We start from the raw sequence: 20,325 nt of genomic DNA on the forward strand, positions 1-20,325 counted from the left end.
TCATGTTTGAAATAACCATAACCCGATGCTCTTCGCCCCTAAAAACGCAGATCCAGTTTAATATTTGTATTGATTTTAAAGATCATTGACCTTCAAAATCGACAGATGTTCTGACTCGCGGGCCGCGGTGCGAACGCTGGAGTATGTAAAAGATCATACAGCCGTGACCCGCAAGAAACCCGTGCAATGGCAGTGTTTATCTGCTGTAGTGCTTACTGGCTCGAAGTGGCGGAGTATAATCGCCGGGAGCGCGTTATACGACTCGCTATGGCGGAGTATAATCGCCGGAAGCGTGCATGCAGCCCGCTATGGCGGAGTATAATCGCCGGGAGCGCGTGTGCGGCCCGCTATGGCGGAGTATAATCGCCATGGATTTTTGGGAGCACTCAAGTGATCCGCCATTTATCGCTTAGCGCGCATGTGGCCCGCTATGGCGTGAATCACCGGAACGCGCATGCGGCTAGTATTGGATAAGAATGATCCACCAATTTGTTTCGTGCTTTTGCATGGTCCACGGAAGTTAGGATTGACCTGCCATGCCCGTATGTAACCCACTGTGACCGGATTTGATCAGCAGCCACTGGAGTTTATTCGCTTGAACTCACATATGACATGTGATGGCGTTAATTGTCTCACGAGATGTTTTTTATAGTTGACGTCAACATTTGTAACTCGAGAGGATAGAATGCAAGTAAATCATACCCATCGCTTTTGGTTATGATAATAATAAATAGGGATGTGTTATTTATACACCCTTTATAGGGTGTATATAAAGATAATATGTGTGTTAAGAGGGTGTGTGAATAACCATTGTCTAATAAATATTATTCAAAAGTTGAAGGGTTGTTTTGAAACTTGACAAATAATCGTCCTTCATTTTTAAAAGTGTAGCCATCCACAGTGAAGTTGAATTTTCACTTTAAGATGCTTTGAGTAATAACTTGGAGGTTCACCCTCTCCGTTGTTTATTAGCCGGAAAACTTCCAACTTTACGGAGGCGTCGTGGCAAAGAATGAACCTTCTGCTTAAGCTTGCAAGTTTGAGTCAACGTCAAGGAAGCATGTGGTCATTTTGTAACTGGTGTTGACCCGTCCGTCATAACGCGCATGCAACTGTGGTGACGAGTTGGCACGCAGAACGCGAATGCGGGAGTGTATATGTATTTACCCGCCGAAGATGCTCATGTACACCGCAGATGAGTCACATGGGTCGTGGTGCGGACGCTGGAGTGTTGACATGCGGATCGCGGTTCCGACTCGCGGGTGACGGTGCGGACGCCTGAGTGTTGTCAGGCGGATCGCGGTAAAGACTCGCGGGTCGCGGTGCGGACGCCGGAGTGTTGTCAGGCGGGTCGCGGTAAAGACTCGCGGGTCACGGTGCGGACACCGGAGTGTTGACATACGGATCGCGATTCTGACTTGCCATTGGCAGCGGCGTGCGCATGCGGCCCGCTGTGAAGGAGTAAAATCGCCGTTTACGTTTCATTGAGTATAAAGGCCAATGCACAAAGCTCGATGAAAAAATTTTCTATTGATCTTCAGAGCACGTGCATGTGTAAGTGGTAGCATGCTTACAGTCATAATTTGAGAAGTTGTCTCCTAGTGTGAGACACAGATGTGACCTCTTGTACCTTTTATTATTATTATTTTTCTTTTTTAAAAGGAAAATAGGCTCCAACTTTCATTAAATGAACCCAGATCTGAAAATTTCACGACTTCAAATCGTTCGATACTTTGAAGATTTTTTCAGATCTTTAGATCTAAAGGGTTTTCCACAAAATAAAGTAGATCTTGATATTTTCAGAGAAACAGTTATCTAGATTTGTATTTTTTAGTCATACATCTAATGGTTTTCCTCAAAGTTTGGTGGTCTTTCTTCTTGTATACTTCTAGATCTGGATTTTTTTAAAAGGAAAAATTATCGATATAGAATATTTTATGAACAGATCTGAGAACGGAGACAAAAAATAAAGAGTAATTTGTTGCCGTGTCCTACGGATGGCGCCAATGAAGAAACATGGAATGGATCCGGGTCGGATCCTAGTCCAAGTTCCCCGGTCTTCAAGATGAACGAACCACGACTCCGTCTTCTTCTCCGGTTGCTCAGATCTGTCATAGAAAAGTGGGGGTGTGGAGGTGACTGCTAAGAGAGTGAACTCTTGTTTACAGACACAAAAATATGTGGGAGCTAAGGGTCCAAGAGAAGGTACTTTCAATGAATGATAAAGGCTCCTTATATAAGGACTTCATGGCTACCATCATGAACCCTAACATTTATTGGGCCAGGCCCGGTTAGGGGTTACTTTCACAAACCCCCAGCCCAATGGGCCTAATTAGTAGACAATAATAATAATATGATAAACATTATACATAATGTAATAAATAAAGGGTCGTACCGGGTTTGACGTACCTTACACCTACAGTACTTTTTATTGTGAAAGAAAAATATTATTAAAAAGACCCAGCCGAAGAACGGCAAACAACCAACAAATTACAAGAGTTCAAAAATCTATTTTAGAGCTTAAATCAAAATTTTGATTTAATTTTTTTTTCCACGGATACTATAGTATAACTATCCTTTATCTAGGTTTTTATTATAATTAAAAAAAATATAAATTTCAAATAATAAAGAAAATTATTCTAAAAGAAAACGTGTATAAACCATATGCTCTATTTCACGTACGTTATACGTAAAAGCTAGCCGACAACAAAAGGAACAAGAATTGCTGAATTGGATTTGGTGGATGTTAGAGCATTCTCAACCCAATCTCTAAATTTGTCAAACCCATATAATTTAGGGTAAATTTTAAGAAAACCATCAAAATCACCTCTTCAATCAATTCTCTATTATATGGATGAGTTATATGGCAACTAAAGTAAATCCCTGAATATATGGACTCATTTTTCCATACCATATAATATATCACATATCTTCCAATCACTATTTACTATATAATAAGACAAAAGAGAAAAAAAATAATAAAGAATTAATTTATGAATATGAATAAGGAATAGAATGTGAAAGAATTTTAAAAAATGATAGATAAATTTATGAAATAATGCTTTTTAGCTAAATTACAAGAAAAATATATGAATAGGATACGAATGCTCTTACATTTTTGTTTAAAAAGAAACTCCCTACGTGGAAAAGGTCCCCCAATGTTTTAAACTATGTATAGTTAATTTTCATGTGATTTCAACATGTTTAGGTCTATGTTTGACTTTTCCATATTTATATTTTTCATGTCACGCGACTTTAGAAATGCATAGATGTTGTATCTGTTTGTATTTGCTATTTTACTCATCAAAACTGCCTTAGACAATATTACACCCTTTGTTGAACCAGACACAAGGTGGACTTTGGATAATGATCAATTCAAAAAATCATGTACCTTAATATGGACTGCGTTATTTTCTATCTATTTGATTATTTTGAATCAAATTATTGATTTGCTTTGCGTGCACTAGATTACTATCTTCTAATATAACAAAACGTAAAATTTATATATTAAATTAAAGTATAATTAGTTGTAGAGTCATGTTAAGATCATTATATCCATAAGTTAAATGTTACACTTATGGCATATGTATTGTGTAGTGGTTTAATTAAAAGCTAAAAAATGTCCCGTTACGTCACTGTCACCAAGTCATGGGTCACCATTAACTTTTTCATCAAAAAACATGAAATAATTTAACTAATATTACACACACACGCATTTACATGATTAATTTTAATTGGTTGGAAAGTTGATGGACCTCACTCAAGAGCCCTTGAGCTCGTTACTGCCTTAACGCCCACAAATGTGTTTCTTCTTAGGCGCCCAATACATCTGGTTAAGGTTTGGGAGCGTAAAAAGTGTGAGGTGCCTTGTGGCGCCACCCCACGATTTAGAGGCAATTAGGAATATGTATGATGAAGTCAAAACGAAAATTAGAATGCCAGCAGGGATACTGACTCTTTCGATGTGGAGGTGGGACTTCACTAAAGATTCACATTGAACCCTTTTACTTTATTGTTAGTTTTAGATGAGTTGTCCAACTCGATCTAAAAGTCATTTTCATGGTGCATGCTCTTTGCAGATGATAGTGTGTTATTAGGAAAAGTAAAACGAGGTTGAATAAGAGACTGTAGGAGAGCTGCTCTAGAGCGTAAAGGGCTAAAGGTAAGTGACTCTAAAATCAAGTACCTCTATTGTATCTTCAATGGTGCAAATGAGAAGGAAGATGATACTCACATAAGTGTGGAAGGCCTACTCCCCCCTCCCTCTTTCACACATCCACACAAATTCAAACATCTAAGATCATTTGTCCATAATGATGGCGACATAGACAGTGATGTAGCCCACCTCGTTTAGGAAAAGTGGTGCAAGTGGAGAGCTACCTTAGAAATATTGTGTGACAAATAAGGTAGAAATGAACCAAACGAATACAAACAAGACTTTGTTCATGTTCATTCGTTAAGAAAATAATGTATCCACGAACGTTTCACGAACACTTACTGGACAAGATTTTATGTTTGTGTTTATTCATTAAAGACATGAATGCATTCACAAACGATTCACAACCACAAACAAACACAAATGAAATTGGTGGAACCTAAAAGTTTATATCGATGCATTCACCAATGTGAATAATGGGAAAAGAAATAGAAACACTGTAAAAACAATGTTAAAATATGGTTTCCTATTTTTGTTAAGAATAATGAATTAAAGAATTTTTGATAAAACAAATATATGTACAAAAATTTTTCATAACACATTACTGAACATTCATGAACATAATTGGATGAACGAGAACTCTGTTCATGTTCTTTTATTTAACTAATCAAATTTTTTTTGCTCATGTTCGTCAATTAATTAAATGAAGTACTAACGAACATAAACCAACTTCCGCCGAATGATTCACGAACTGTTCGCTGAATGTTTGGTTTTTGACATCCCTATTGACATGAGATTCCCAACAGATTGAAAGGGCAGTTTTATAAGGTTGTTGTGCGATCAGCTATATAATACGAAGCAGATTGTTAGGTTGTTAAGAAGGCATAAGCGACAAAACGTAAGGTAGCAAAGATGAGGATGTGAGGTGGATGTGCGAAAATACAAGTGATATGGAATAAAAAAAATGAAGTTTTTGGGGATAAACTAGGGGTCACATATTTCTTAGATAAGAGTTAGATAAAGGAGGATAAACTGAGATGATTTGGGCATGTGAAAAGTAGATATGTGATGACTCGTGTGAGAACTACAGGACTGGGGAGAAGAAGTAGAGGATGATCTAAATTGACATGGGACGCGAAGATTAGACAATTTTCACTTCTTAGATAAACTGGTCGAGGATAAAATCTCTTGGATTTGTCCGATTGGGGTTATAGACCATTTTAAAAAAAAGTATGGTTTTGTCATGAGGGGCCTTTGCTTTTCATAAACTTTTGTTTGCCTTAGATTTAGAAAGAGTTTTGCTACGAGTGAGATTATACCGAATATGGTTTGTTTTTTTTTATAATATATTTATTTGTTATTTTGTTTGAAACTTGGTTTATACTCATATGAACTTGGTCGATACTCATACAGGCAGTCGCCCCAAACTGATACGAACCCAAATTGCATTGTGGTCTTGACCCGTGACTAATGACCGACCCGACGTTGACAGTCTTCACTGTGATCCGTCTTCTAGGGTTTATGTTCTTCATTTCTCATAATCTCAACATCATAAACGCTGTGTTAATGATCACATACTTCAATCGATTGGAACAAGGTTTGCTCTTTTTCGTTACTGTAATTCGATCAATTTTAACTTTAACCTTACTCAATTAGTTAGGGCTTAATATTATTTAAATTGCAATTAGCTTCAATTTCATAGACTCTGCAATAATTAGGGTTCGTAAGGGATTCAAAACTGTTATCATGTGTGTACTATATGCATTACAATTTGTACAATCAATACCAAACTTACATAAATGTTATTCAAAAGAATGAACTTAATATCCAAACACTTAATTAATTACAAACCATCATCATCGTCATCCGTCTCGTCTGAATCACTTGAACTGCTACTAATGAAATCCGGAGGCAAAACCGGAAACTTCATGGCCGGCCGGTTCGGCACCGCACTCGTCACCGCCTCATCACCGCCAGCATACCTCTCCTTCTGCAGCTTCACAGCAATATCAATGCAAGCCTTATCAACCATTTCAAGAAACCCTTTCACTATCACAAACAACTGAAACAACTTTCTTCCCTTATCCTTAGACGCCCCCGCTTGATAATACTCGTTTATTTTCTTCACCAGCCCGATAACCCGTTCTTGATCTCCTCTCAATATTTGAATTTCCCTTTCTGCCCGTTCGACAAACCGCTCCATTTCTCTTACGAAACCCCGTTCGTCACCGTCCCCACCACATTCCTTAACGGTTTTCTTGATTTCGTCTAGTCTATCGGTTAACCCTGAGCACGATCTCAAAACCGCATCATAGTCGAAGGCTGCAGCTTTTTTAACATTAGTAAACTCAGAACTTACGCCTCCTACAGTAGGCAATCCGAGCCTTATGTAGTCTTTGAATTTAAAGCTTTGATTGTTATTATTGTTATTATTAATCATGCAACGTTTTCCCTCTAACCGAACGACTTCTTCCACAACAAAATGCAACAAAGTCGTCTTCCCGTCACTGCTTTTGACATCTGACAACTTCAAAAGCGAATTCATGTTAAAAGCTTGCGCATTTCCTCTTGAAGTCCCGACATTCATTCGGTTCCCGGCTTTTAAAACCGCTTCTAGAAGCTTCACGAAAAGCCCGCGTGTTCTAAGCTCTTTGCATGCGGTTTCAAGTGTTTGTAACGTGTTCTTGATTTCAGTTACTTCCGATGTGTAACTTAATCTAAAAAACATTGCATTGAATCGAGTGAAAGCCGAGGGTACGGGTTTTAAAATGTGGTAGAGAAAAGATTCTGCATCTGCTAACTTTGTGGTGTCTTGATCATAGTTGAGAATTTGCTGTTGTTCTTCGTTTGTTGGGTGGATTTTGGTGAGTTTTTCTAGGGTCTCTAGGTCTAAACCTTTGCCTTCTAGAAGGCAATCGATGATTTCTTGGCGGGACACGTTTAGTGATCGGAGGATTATCGCGATGTTTTGGGATTTGCGCGTGTCAAGGATGAATATTTTGGACGGTGGGCCAGATTTCTGTTTGATTGTTGGAGATGATGAGTTGTCGTGTCGTGGTGATTTTTTGTTGGCGGCTACAGTGCCGAACATTGCTTCCATGAAATCACCGTCAAACCTGAAGCACACGCAAAAGTGAAACATTTAGGTTTTTTTTGTGCTTTGAAGGAAATTGACCTGTAACCGGAATAACCGACATGACCAAACCAAAATAATCAAACACAACCAAAAACTAAATATTTGGTGATATATTTTCTCTCTCTAAAAATCGAGTTTCGGTTTAGCTTGCACCGTAAACCAAAGAAACTGAACTGGATAGTAAAATCTGAAAAAACCGAATTTTGTTATTGGATCAAGCCCAAATTCACTATTTTGGATTAATTTTTTTGGGCTAAAAAATTAAGCCCATATGGAAAACCGTAACCGAAATGATACTAAATACCGTAGAAACCAACTTTTGTTATTGAGTTTATGTATTATAATAATTATTTCTGAATGTTAAGTTATTTATAAAAAAAATAATAATAAGTGGGTAACTCAAAAAATGTAGACACATTTGTGTGATAATTAATCATTAATTAACAAAAAGTTTAAGCCCAAATTCATTATTCTGGTTCTTTTTTTGTTCAAAATAGCTAAAGCTCAAATCGAAACAGAGCTGAACCCAATGTAAAAACCGAAACTGTGAAAACCAAAAGGTTTTCAAAACCAGCCCCTGCATAAAACTATGTTTGAGGTCTAAATGCATGACTGTAAACAAATTGATGATTACGAAAAATCACCTGAAGGAACCATTATCCATTTTGTCCCATGCTGTTGGATGTCCCACATTAGCGTTGACTTTATCCCAATGCAGTGGCTTCAGTTGGACCTTCTGTTGTGGTGGTTCTGTTGATGAAGTCAAACCATTTGTTTTAGGCACTAATGGCAGTGGTGGCGGCGGCTGCAGATTAGTCTTCTGTTCTCCCACAACCCGAGGCAGGGGTGGTGGCAGTGGCACAATATTCTTATTTTCTACCACAGCCTGAGGTGGTGGTGGCGGTGCTGGTGTTGGTGGAAGAGTTCTTGACAACCGCTGACTTGTCATCAAACTTTGTTGATATGCTTGAGAACCTAAAGATTCTTCATCAAGTAAAGGAGCTTCTTGAATTGGAACATCAAATTTCTTTGACCTTCTTCCACCATGGTCAACTCTTGCCGGGTGTTCTTTCTTGTTAAAGATTGCCTTTTTATCCCCAGAATCATCATCATCATCATCGTCAAGATTCTTCCAATAAAGAACATCTAACCCTTCTTCATCAACAATCACCCCTTTGATCCCTTCCACTCGTGTAAACCGATCATTCAACATTAAAACCGCATTACCCGTGTTTCCAGTCTCGTTTCCATTATTCACACCCGGGCTTTTATTTTCTTTCCGGTGTCGTTTATACTTCACAAGTAGTAAAAACAATAGCCCCGATAAAACCAAAGTACTCGCTGCGGTTACACCAACTGCTGTCGCAACGGTTTTATTTGATGAATTTGATGGCGGGCTGTTTGTGACGGGGTTAGGAGGTGGTGTCCTGGTGGTGTCAGTTGGTGGTGGTGATGGTGGCGGCGGCGGCGGTGGTCGTGGTGGCGGTGGAAGTGGTAGAGGAAGGAATGGATAAAAGACTTGAATGTTTTGAGCATCGGATTGGGAAGATGATGGTGGTATGATGAAAGACGAAAACACAAATAATAATAACAATAATGATGGCGGGCATTGGATCTTGGCAGCCATTAAAATGTAGAGATTAAGGTTTTAGGAGGAATATGGAAGAGGTTGAAGAAGATTTGTTAATTAGTGTTTTGGTTTTGGTTTAAAGTATTTTGCCGACTTGAGTTTTTGCTGAAGGTTTCTAAGAGTTGTTGGCCTTTTTTTAATTTTATTTACTTGAATTGGTTGGTTGGTTAATGTCTTCCCGTTTTTTTATAAATCAAAATGACTAAAATACCCTTGTGCGTTTGAACTCTTCGTCTATAGTTGGTTGTTTGATCTCTTTCCCACGCTTTTTTATTCAAATGTCTTAAGTACCCTTTGGTGATTTCACATTCTTACCCTCGGGTAAGACAATGTGAGGAAGTGGCATCTAGATCTGACAATTCGTCTTTACTTTAAAACGACTAAATTACCCTTATTGGCCTTCTCAAACTTGTTAAATTGGAAAAGTTCATAACAAGGGTAAGGGCATTTGAGTAATTTGACTAATTCAAATGTTGGATAACAAGGGTAAGGGCATTTGAGTAATTTGACTAATTCAAATGTTGGTTAACTTATGGATGGAGGGTTGAATCGGTATAGGTACAAAAGTACGAATTAGGCATGATAACATTAACAGATTATTATAGTGTTGTTAGCAATAACAAAGCATGAACATGTCACTTTCGGATTATGTGTGTTAAAAAAGTCAAAAGGAACAAGAAATAGTCAAAATTAGATACACCTCATGTACTAATTGAACACATTATTTTTATCTTTTGGAAAATTGGATGTGGATAATCCAAACTATTAAGAACTGGCCAATAATAATTCCTACTAACAATCTAACTAGTAGCAATCCCAACTTTCAACTTTGTTACTAATAATAATCCCAGACTAACATAACGTTAACTTCGTTAAATTTGATGACGTGGCGCATGATGCGGTGATTACGTGATAACAACATGGATTTTTTTTTTCAACTTATTTGGATTTAATTTAGTCCAGGCAATTTATAGGTTATATTATTTTTGTTAAATAACGTGAATTGACAAAATTGCCCCTTGCTATCAAAAATTAAATTTTATAACTAAAAATACGAAATACAAATTACTTTAACAAGTGGGACCCACAATAATATTAAATGAAACCTAAATAAATTAAGTAACCTACGGCGGCTGGAAGATCACCATCTTCTCCGGCGAGACCCGATATCGACGGCCACTACCACCACATCCATACGAAAGCCATCGACCAAATGTGACTAACACCATATTCGATGGCTAAATAGGGATTTGAAAAATTCCTGAAACCCATCTTTACTTCTCGATCTATCTTCAAAGAACCACCATCGCTGCTTAGGTTTTGAAGACCAGTAACCCTAAATCTCATGTCTGATTCACGTCGTTTGGGGGGTTTTTAGGTGATGACGACGGTTTGTTTCCGGTGGTCTTCAATGACGGTTACGGGTGGGGGTTCTTTTACGTCGCCTGCCGGGAAAACGAGATGGACAGGTTCTGAACACCAGATGAACAACTTGCCGGCGATGGTGAATCTCTAGTGTTGGTGATGGTGGCTTCCAGGAACCAGTGTAGACGTGGGGTTGCGGGGGACGATCGGTTATAACTTTTAAGAGAGGAACAGAGATGGCTGGCGGCGGTGATCGGCGACGGTGGCCGGAGTGATTAAGGTTGGGGGTGTAGTACAATGGGTCTGAGTTTAGTTTTTATAATTTTCAAAATACTTAATTTTAATAGCAAGGGGCAATTTAGTCATTCACATTATTTTAAAAAAAATAATATAACCTATTAATGGCCTGGAATAAATTAAATCCAAATAAGTAAAAAAAATCCATGCCATTGCCACGTAATTGCCACATCACGCTCCACGTCATCAAATTTAACGAAGTTAACGTTATGTTAGTCTGGGATTATTATTAGTAACAAAGTTGAAAGTTGAGATTGCTACTAGTTAGATTATTAGTAGAGATTATTATTGGTCAATTGTTAATAGTTTGGATTATTTACATCCAATTTTCCTTATCTTTTTGGTTTATGTAAGTTGGTTTTATAATTGTTTAGAACAAGTGTCTGGAAGATCCCGCGATATTACAATTTGACTCGTTAAATGTTCATTGACGTGGTAATCGTTTATGCAACCCAACCCAAACGTACGACTGACCGAACTCATGATCTTAATTACATAAAGATGTATGCTTTTGTTAACATAAGAGTAACACTTGGTGAGAAAAACACATATAAAGTGGTTCACCTAAAATACATTTACCGACCCAAGTTGACCAACTTCACCAACCTGCATAAAGTTGTTGACTCCTCTTCTATGAAGTTTGGGCTTCTATTTTATTTTGTTTTCCTTTTGTTCATAAGAGTTAATACTTTCACTTTACTTATTTAGAATTAGAAAATATCTTGAATTAGATTGTCTCTGTTTTTAAGAGAATAGTTTTTAAAGTTTGGTTAAAGTAAATGGATCAAATAGACGAAAACTTGACAAATTGTGTTCTTTCATTAGGAGCCCAAATTAAACAGCTTGGGCCTGTTTCTATCCTTATTATAAATAAAGTTAAATGACCGGATCCATAATTTTTTATGGACAACATGTTGAACTTAGATGTGATTCTTTATTTTCATCTGAAACCAATAATCAAGATTAAAGTAAAAAAAGAAAAAAAGAATTATATGCCACCTCCATGGTTACATTGATCAAGAGTCACGTATCCTATGTGTGCTGATGTGCCACACATCGGATCTTATACTCGTCAAGTACCTGTTGCTTAATACTCAGCAAGTTTACAGGAATACATGTTCTTATGATCTTTTTTGGTTGAAAATCACCTGTTGAGATTACTACTACGAGATAACCTATCATAAAAGCCGATTTAGAATATTAAATATTAACTATACTTAACAATTTTGAATTTTAAAAATTTCTTGTTTCTAGAAATTTAAGCATAACTATTATATATTTTTTAGAATTATATAACATATTAGGTAAGAAACCTGCATATTACACGAGTTGAATAAAGTAACCTGTATGTCAAATTAAAATCAATTATTTTTAAAAATTTGCAAGTTGTTAATTCATATATTACAAAGACATAAAATAAGAAAAGTGAAAAAAAAAGTTAAGCTCACATAATTGCAAAGTTGGTTTTACTTAAAGATTAAAGGACATGGTTGAGGATAGGAATTCGTGGAGAAGTAGAATTAAAGTTAAGGATTTTTAGAGAGAATTGAATACCTTAGGGCTTAGACTTAACTTATTTAGGTCGCATACCATAATGGTATTTCCCTTACATATATTATTATTATTATTATAATTATTATTAGCTTTTATATAGCTGTTAAACTGTGATCTTATTATTAATATTATTATAATTAGTAGTAGTTTGTATATAACTGTTAAACTTTGATTTCCTTTATTTTGCTTCATACACATGTACTTAGAGCCGAGGGTCTCTCTGGAAGCCACCTCTTCATTCCTTTGGATGGAGGTACGGTGTGCCTACATCCCACCCTCCCCAGACCCTACTTATAGCTTTGCTGTCGGTGGGATTTTACTGGGCATGATTGATTGATTGATATATGTTTTACTTAAAGATATTATATATATATTAATTGTAAAGCTCACATATGACGCTTGATTCCGCCGATTGTTACCGGATCCGATCTGCGAACTCTAGGCGATGATTCTGTGGTGGTGGCTGTAATCCGGTGTGGGGAAGTGATGTCGGTTGCCGCCTCTGTCGATGTTGATTGACATTTGATTTGGGGTTTTTGGGTGGTTGCCTGAAACATGAAATCATGTTTGTGGCTAAATCATGGAAGAATTTCAAGTTTTAGTTTCTTTTGGTATTTATAGATGATGGTATTTGCAGATTTATTGCCTCATATATTTCATTGAACCATCATCTTTTATACTACTTATTGTTGTTAAATTATTAATAATAGTAACTGAGATTGTGTATTAATGTAAGTTCTCTTAACATTGATTGTATTCTGGGATAGTTAGCAGTAACATAAGGGTGTCATTTGGTGAATTTGTGTTTCTGAGGGATATAGGAGTGGAGTTGTTTGATATGGAAGATGGATCCAAACTGTTAAACAGAGTTGGTAGTGAAGGAAATGCGGGCGGAAAGACTGATGAAGGATTTATTCATTGAAGTAAAGCGAGACTTTTGCTTTGTGACAACGATACAAAGACTCTAGAAAAGGTTGTTTCTCGCTTTAGTAACTGCTTCAAGAGTGATGTTGTAACTAGTCTTGATCTGAAGTTAAGGTATTAAGTTCATAGTCTCTGAATTTTTTCATTAATATTAGTTTGATGCGTTTGATGCTTTCATTGGACTACCATTAACTGGTCGGGTTCATGTTCAGGTTCAACTTTCGGGTTTCTGTTAGGTTGAACGCGCCAACCCGCGAACACGAACCTCATATGTTTTAAAATTAGTTTGATTTGTTTGGATTGGATTACACGTTAAGTGGTCGGGTTCAGATACATGTTCAACTTTTGAGTTATGTCAGTTGCACCCTTCAACCCACAAACACGAACCGCATTTGTTTTAAAATTATTCATTTTTTTTGTGTTAACTTTAAGTTTAGTTTTTTTAAGTTTTAAGGTTTTAAAATATTTTTATAAATATGATAAAACTTTGGGCACCACTAGATCCCGAGTGTCAATTATATGAGTACGGAATATAACCGAAAGGAGCATTATTAGAGTTATACAAAAAGAAATTAGATTACTAAAGTGTATAATTCGTGTTAAAAGTTTCGATGATGCTGAACAATATGTTATATGAAACATATTTATATGTTTTTGTGTTAATGGTTTCTTTTTTAGAAACTGAATTTTACTTTATTTTAACAGAGACATCAAACAAAACTCCAATCCCAGTTGAATGGATATTTCTACTGAAACGATTGATGTGTGTTCTGATCATCCCAGTTAGCTGCTATTGAAAGAGTTAAAGTGGCAGAGGCTTATGATTGCAGTCGATGGCGTGGCTACGGTTGGATATTAGGTTGACTTTCGATGCTGACAATAAAAAAATCAGATGGTGTTACTATAGGATCCGATATGTTGATTACTACAAAGACAATATTAGTAGAATGTTGCACACACTGCATGTTTTATGTAAAACCATGGATGTAATGGTTAGTGTTCTTTGTTTCCCTTGATAGGTTGATACTAAAATTAACTAAACAAAAATAATAGTTGACAGCTTCACGCCGATCCAGAAGTGAGAGTAAATTACACGACCTCGCCGCGAAGCACGGGTAAACCAGCTACTTAAATATTTAAGTGTGACTTAATTTTAAAATTTGGGATATCTTTAGTTTCTTGTAATCAAGAAATACCTAGACAATAAAACTGAAGATGCATACAACTATTCAAGATTTACAAATAAATGGACGCTGAAAACTATTATGAGAATATAAGATCATCTCACACCTCTCATGTACAAGTGTTTTTACTCCAACCCTAATTCATTAAACTATAAGAGCATGTTCGTTTCACAATTTTTCATGGGAATTTAAAGAAATTGGAATTAAATCCCATGTCATGGTGTGTTCGTTTCGTTGGAATTGGAATCTTAATTCCATTTTGGTGTGTTCGGTTCAAAGAATTAGAATTGGAATTGGAATTCAATTCCTTCAAATTCCAAATCCTATGCAAATTCTAATTCTAATTCCATTCCATTCCGTGAAACGAACGCGCCCTAAGGTATTTATAATTCAGTGAAGGAGGAATATTTAGAGGGAACCGTTCTTAACGGTTTGGTATTTTATATTAGTGAGGGTTTCTTCCCATTCGTTGTGTTCCTGCCACTAGGGATGCAAACAAAACGAGCCGCTCGTGAGCTACTTGAGATCGATTTGTAAAAAAATTTGATTGAGCTGAGCTTAAATGAGCCCCAGCCTAAAAGTATATTCGTTTACTAAATGAGCCTGAGCTTCACTTATCGAACTCATGCAGCCCGTTAGCCCAACGAGCCTGACATTTATATAATGTTTTAATACACACACACATACACACGTGCGCACACACACACTAATAACTAGCTTTTAGCCCTTTGTATTACATTTTTTTCTACATCTGTCTTTTCTACTATTGATCTATACATATAAAAAAATAATTATAACAAAAAATATTAATAGTAACCTACTTTGATGTCCATTTATGCTTTAACATTGTTTTTTAAGTATACATGGTTTATTTTTTAAATTAAAAAACATCAATGAAGTTTGGTTGGTTGGCCCATGTTATTTATTAAAGCTTTCATTATTGAATTTGCCTAGGTTCAAATCTTGGCTCGTCGCTGCTACCATTTCATTTTGTATTTAATAAAAAACAAGGGTTTACCGGTTCAACCGTTGGTTCACCGGTTCCAGTCTGACCGGAAACCACCTAATCCGGTTGGGTTGTTAAAAAACGGGGTATTAGTGCGAACCCGAGCCAGAATGCCTAGCAGGTCCCGGTCCGACCGCCCGGTCCGGGTTTCAAAACACTGGGTATGAGTGATGAAGATGAAAACGGGTTGACCCAGATAGGGTTTCATAAATAAAAGAGGAGGCGAGGGGCGACCAAATCAGACCCGGTGGCCGATTAACCGATGTCAATTCAGTTATTTAAAATAAATTCAACAAAGAAATGGCGGTTGATGTAGGTGACGATGGTGGTTGATGCCTAGGAGGGGAGGTTGAAGTTGGTGGGTGGTAACAGAAGTTAATCGGTGTGGAGAGGATAGACTAGTAACAGAGAATATGTTGAGAAAAGAAATTAAATTAGGGTTTAATGATAAAGAATTTTACAAATAAATAAGATGTTATAACACGTTTTAGGGCTATTCAGATTTGGTGAGACACATGACCCGCAAAAATTATTTGCTTGATGATGAAAGGGGTTTCACAAATAAAATGAGATGTTATAACCCATTTAAGGGTTATATGGGTTTAGTGAGACCTATTACCCGCGAAAACTATTGCTTGATGATGAAAATGTTTCACAAATAAATGAGACATTATAACATGTTTAATGACTATCAGAGTTTGGTGAGACTCACGACCCGCTTATTTATTAACTTAAACGGGTCAATGAATGAGAGCTTACTATTTAAAATTGAAACAATACAAAGAGCGACACATAGAATTTTTTGTTGGAAAATTATATAGAGTATAGAAGATTATTAATTAGTATATATAATAATAGCATAGAAGTAACAAACTAATGAGCATAATGTACAACATCTCAAAGCAACCAAAGTTACCAACATGAAGTCAGTAATGTACAATCATTGAAAGCCCATCTTAGAGCATCTACAACAAGCCATCCCCCCCCTCTTCCCAAGGTTTGGGTAATGTGGCAAGAAAGCAAACTTGATGTGGAAATAATCCACCATTGTGGTGCCAAGTCCATGAACTAAAGTCCATGGCTACAAATCTGCTGCAAACTTACATAGTGGGTCCCTACCCTATTATACACACACACATACTATATATACTTATACATATACATACATATTTAATATTTTTCAATAAGGTTTGTGGAGGTTTGTTGTTGTAGAAGAAAGTTGAGGTTTTTAAGAAAAGTTTGAAATCTGATGCGGCGATGATGTGTCGATTTTATGAGTTTATTGTTGTGGATGCTCTTAGAACTGTTGTTACATAAACTTAGATGAAATTGTAAATATACGAGACAAATTAGCTGCCACGCCATAAAAACTAACGAGTGGTTAAGTTTTCGTTAGTTTTGCATCCACATGCGTAGTTGGGATTATATTTTGCCATTTTAATAGTGGGGACGTATATTTGCCAATTGGTAAGCTATTAGGCTACATATGATATTGCAACAACCTAATTAAGCGTACATGTTGACAACATCTGTATTAAGAACAAATTATGTTGCCATAAGTGTTTGGGCACACACACTTCAAAATTTAATTAAACCTCTGCTTCAATGAATTACTAAAAAAGAAAAAATTAGTATGTAACATCCCGAAATTTCTAAGAAAAAATAATTAATATATTATTTATTTAAGATAAAAAGTTTACTTGAGTTAATAGAAAAATAGTAAAATAATAAAGATGGAAGGATAAGTAGACTAATTAGATGTAATTAATTATGGACTAAAAAGGAAAGATGGGCTTAAGGGAGTATAAATATCCCTTAAAACCCTAACCCTTTCCATTTTCATACATCTCTACACCATAGCCTACACCATAAAAAACACACACTTCTCCAATTCCCGTTTTTGAGAAAACCACCCCCAAATACACAAAGATTCCCGGAGATCTAGCCGTCGGATCGGTCTCAAATTTTAACTGAGTGTTCATGATATATAAATGAATATTTCTACTGATTAGATCTTCGATCAGAGGTCGGGAAGTCCAATTTTTTTCCGTAAAATCATAGCAGCTCAAAAGTGAAGATTCCAGCGACTGTTCAGCTGTTCCGGAGACTGTAGCGGAGGTTTCCAGCGAAGGTGAGCTGATGAGTTTGTAGATCGGGACAAGACGGTTCCGTGGCCGCTTGAATCACTCAAATCGGAGTTCATTTGATATGGTTTTGAGCCTCTCGAGTGATTTCAGACAAAAACCTCAAAGGTACGTTTTTGTTAAAAAGGCTTACTTTCATAAAAGGATTTACATGAAAATTGGTAGGATGATAGATCGGGTCATGATTATTGATAAAGTAATGAAATTGATAGTAAACGGGTTAGTTGGTTCGTTTCGGGTAAAACGAGTAGTGTTCGGTTTGTGAAAAGAACGGGTAAACGAAGTCGGTTTTGCATGAAACTTAGTAGGGTAGTAAATCGAACCTTATTATGTAATAAAAATGCAAACTTGATGTTTAAAATGAACTAGGTTACAGCTCGTTTAAAGAAACCCTATATCTAGTTTTGGACATCTTTAGCCTAAAGGTTCAAACTTTATGGTCACTTGGATCAAGTTTTGGCCAAAAATGGTTAAAGGAATGTTTATGGGTTAATACCAAACCTTAATAAAGTGTTAAAGTCACTAAATACGATAAGAATGGTGGTAAACGGACCTAAGAGCTTCAGCTCGTTCGGTTACACCGTTTCTGTTCGGTTACATGGTTTCATTCGATTACAATAATGTGGTCGTTTACAATACTCTTTCGATTACAAACAAAGGACTCGATCACATGTGAACTCGGTTACACATAGAATTCGAATACAATGAAGTAATCGATTACATGTTGAGTTCGATTACAAGTCAGAACTCGCTTACAAGGCTAAAGTCGATTACATCCATGCCATTCGATTACATAGCCTAGTTAGATTACTCCCTATACTCGATTACATTGGAAGCCCGAATACATCTAAAGGGCTCATTTACAATACATAACTCGCTTACAATAAGAATTTCAATTATATTGGATAGTCGCATACAATGCCCTTAGCCGATTACAATGTTTAAGTTCGCATACAAGAATGGCCAATCGAATACACTAAGACATCTCGAGGCAGAAAGGGACCAGACCCTAATAATATCCGACGCAGAAAAAGGGACTGGACCCTAATAATATCCGAGGCAGAAAAAAGGGACCAGACCCTAGTAATATCCGAAGCAGAATAGGATAATGAAAAGTAGAATTTAAAATAAAGTATGAAGGTAAGTATGTATGTTATGAACCAAGTATGAGAATATGAAGTATGTATGAAAGTACGTAGTTATGAGAATATTGTATGCTGTATGATTAACTAGAACTCACTCAGCTGCTGACTTTTAGTATGCATGTAGGTGAGTAAATTGAGGCAGCTAGCTTGAGCGGGCACTCGGTGGGCGAATAAGAGACTGGCATCCGAAGACTCAAGATGTTTTAATGTTACTAACGTTTATTTTGAAAGATGAGAATGTTGTTAAGACATGTTCATGAAGTAATATGTATTATTTAATGAAAGTTTAATATTCCGCGAATGTTTTTATTAACTCTGATGATTAGAACATGTTAATGAGTAAATCCAACGTCCAAATGTGAGGCACCGGTGACGGGGTCTAACACAGTAAAACTATCTTGCTGGAACTGGAAGATAACTATGTTAAGAATTTAATTAAGCTACTGACATGTATGTCAAATAGATAAAGCAAAGTAACGCGTCAAGCATTTCATTGAACACTTAACATGCACCTCAAACATCAAAAAGCAACTACAATTTCATTAAGCAAAAAAGCAAATGCAAGAATAGATTATCGATGATACCAAATCAACAACCCAAAACCACTACTCTTCGGTGGAATTAGGACATCGATATCTTCAGCCCCACTACGGCCAAAAGACAACCTCTGTGGCCTTTAGGAATTCGACAACAGTCAATCAGAACCACAAACGTCACACCACCACCTCCATAGACAATTGGCGTTGCCTAGAGCAACATTCAATTGGAGCCACGAAAATGCGGCACAACATGCTACGAAATCGGATCCATGGATGGAATTCTCAGGCGAAGATATACGATCATGGTGCTGGTTCTGACGATTTACAAGGGAATATAGTAGAGAGAATGTAGAGAAGAAGAGTCAAGAGAGTAGGAGGAGATTAACAAAAAGAGAGAAAACTGACAAAGAATCTGGTGGAAAAAGGTAATTGGATAGAGAAGAGGTGAGTTACACGTTGAATGATATACAATTTTATATGTAGGATGTACAAACCATGATGTAGAAATTCATTTGTAATTGTATATATATAAGTTATGAAAAAAATACTACATAATATATATAATATGTTATATATAAAATTATAATTGAAAAAATATATACAAATAATTAGAAATCTATAAAAAAATAATTAACAAATCATAAACGAGCTGAGCCTGAGTCAAGCATGAAAAACTACTCACGAGCCGAGCTCGAGCTTTGTCAATCTCGGATTAGACAAAAAATTTTGAACATGTGGAACTGAGACTTGATAAGAACAGTGGTTGTGTCGATGGTTTATAATACGATCCTATTATATTAATAAGTTTATTATTATTATTATTGTTGTTGTTGTTGTTTAAGTTTATATTTTATTTAGTTTCCTTATTATATTCAAATTATGTTTCCTTATTGTTTATCTTTTTTCTATTTTTATGTCTTTGTTTTCATATATATTGTAATATCGTTTAAAAAAAGAAGAAAGAATTATTATTTTGGGTCTATATTCTCTTCGTCTCTTGTGTTCTTGGGAGATTGACGGTTGTCTCGAATACCGTAACAATTGGTGCTTTCATTGATCCTTAGCCTATATGGCTTTGGAAGAACTCTTGGGGGAGTATCCATGACTAACCCTTTTTACTAGATCTAATCCCGCCATATGGATCTCTCAAGCCGAACGATATATTCTCTTTTACGCTATCTATGGCGACGAGCGGTTTTCCTATGTTGTTGAATCCTTTGTTGATGAACCATTCTGGAGGTTCAA

The 20,325-nt window shown here is 36.4% G+C and overlaps 1 protein-coding gene across 1 annotated transcript; it reads right to left on the reverse strand.

The window, feature by feature from the left end:
* Positions 1 to 5,999: 5,999 nt before the first annotated feature.
* LOC143617893 (formin-like protein 4) lies at positions 6,000 to 8,957 on the reverse strand. The gene is made up of 2 exons (XM_077090296.1): positions 7,937 to 8,957; positions 6,000 to 7,272 (listed from the first exon to the last, which is right to left on the reverse strand). The coding sequence occupies exons 1-2, from the start codon at positions 8,917 to 8,919 to the stop codon at positions 6,000 to 6,002; spliced, it is 2,256 nt and encodes a 751-aa protein (XP_076946411.1). The 5' UTR covers positions 8,920 to 8,957.
* Positions 8,958 to 20,325: the final 11,368 nt, after the last annotated feature.

This window comes from Bidens hawaiensis, unplaced genomic scaffold (genome assembly GCF_021521415.1).
Source record: "Bidens hawaiensis isolate Kalapana, Puna unplaced genomic scaffold, B.hawaiensis_p1.1 tig00060073_1, whole genome shotgun sequence".
NCBI lineage: Eukaryota > Viridiplantae > Streptophyta > Magnoliopsida > Asterales > Asteraceae > Bidens > Bidens hawaiensis.

Bases quoted from the DNA above. Each gene is read 5' to 3' on its own strand.
- LOC143617893 (XM_077090296.1), bottom strand. From the start codon at position 8,919: ATGGCTGCCAAGATCCAATGCCCGCCATCATTATTGTTATTATTATTT. The intron at 7,273-7,936 runs GTGATTTTTCGT...CGTGTGCTTCAG, and splicing joins ATGGATAATGGTTCCTTCAG to GTTTGACGGTGATTTCATGG.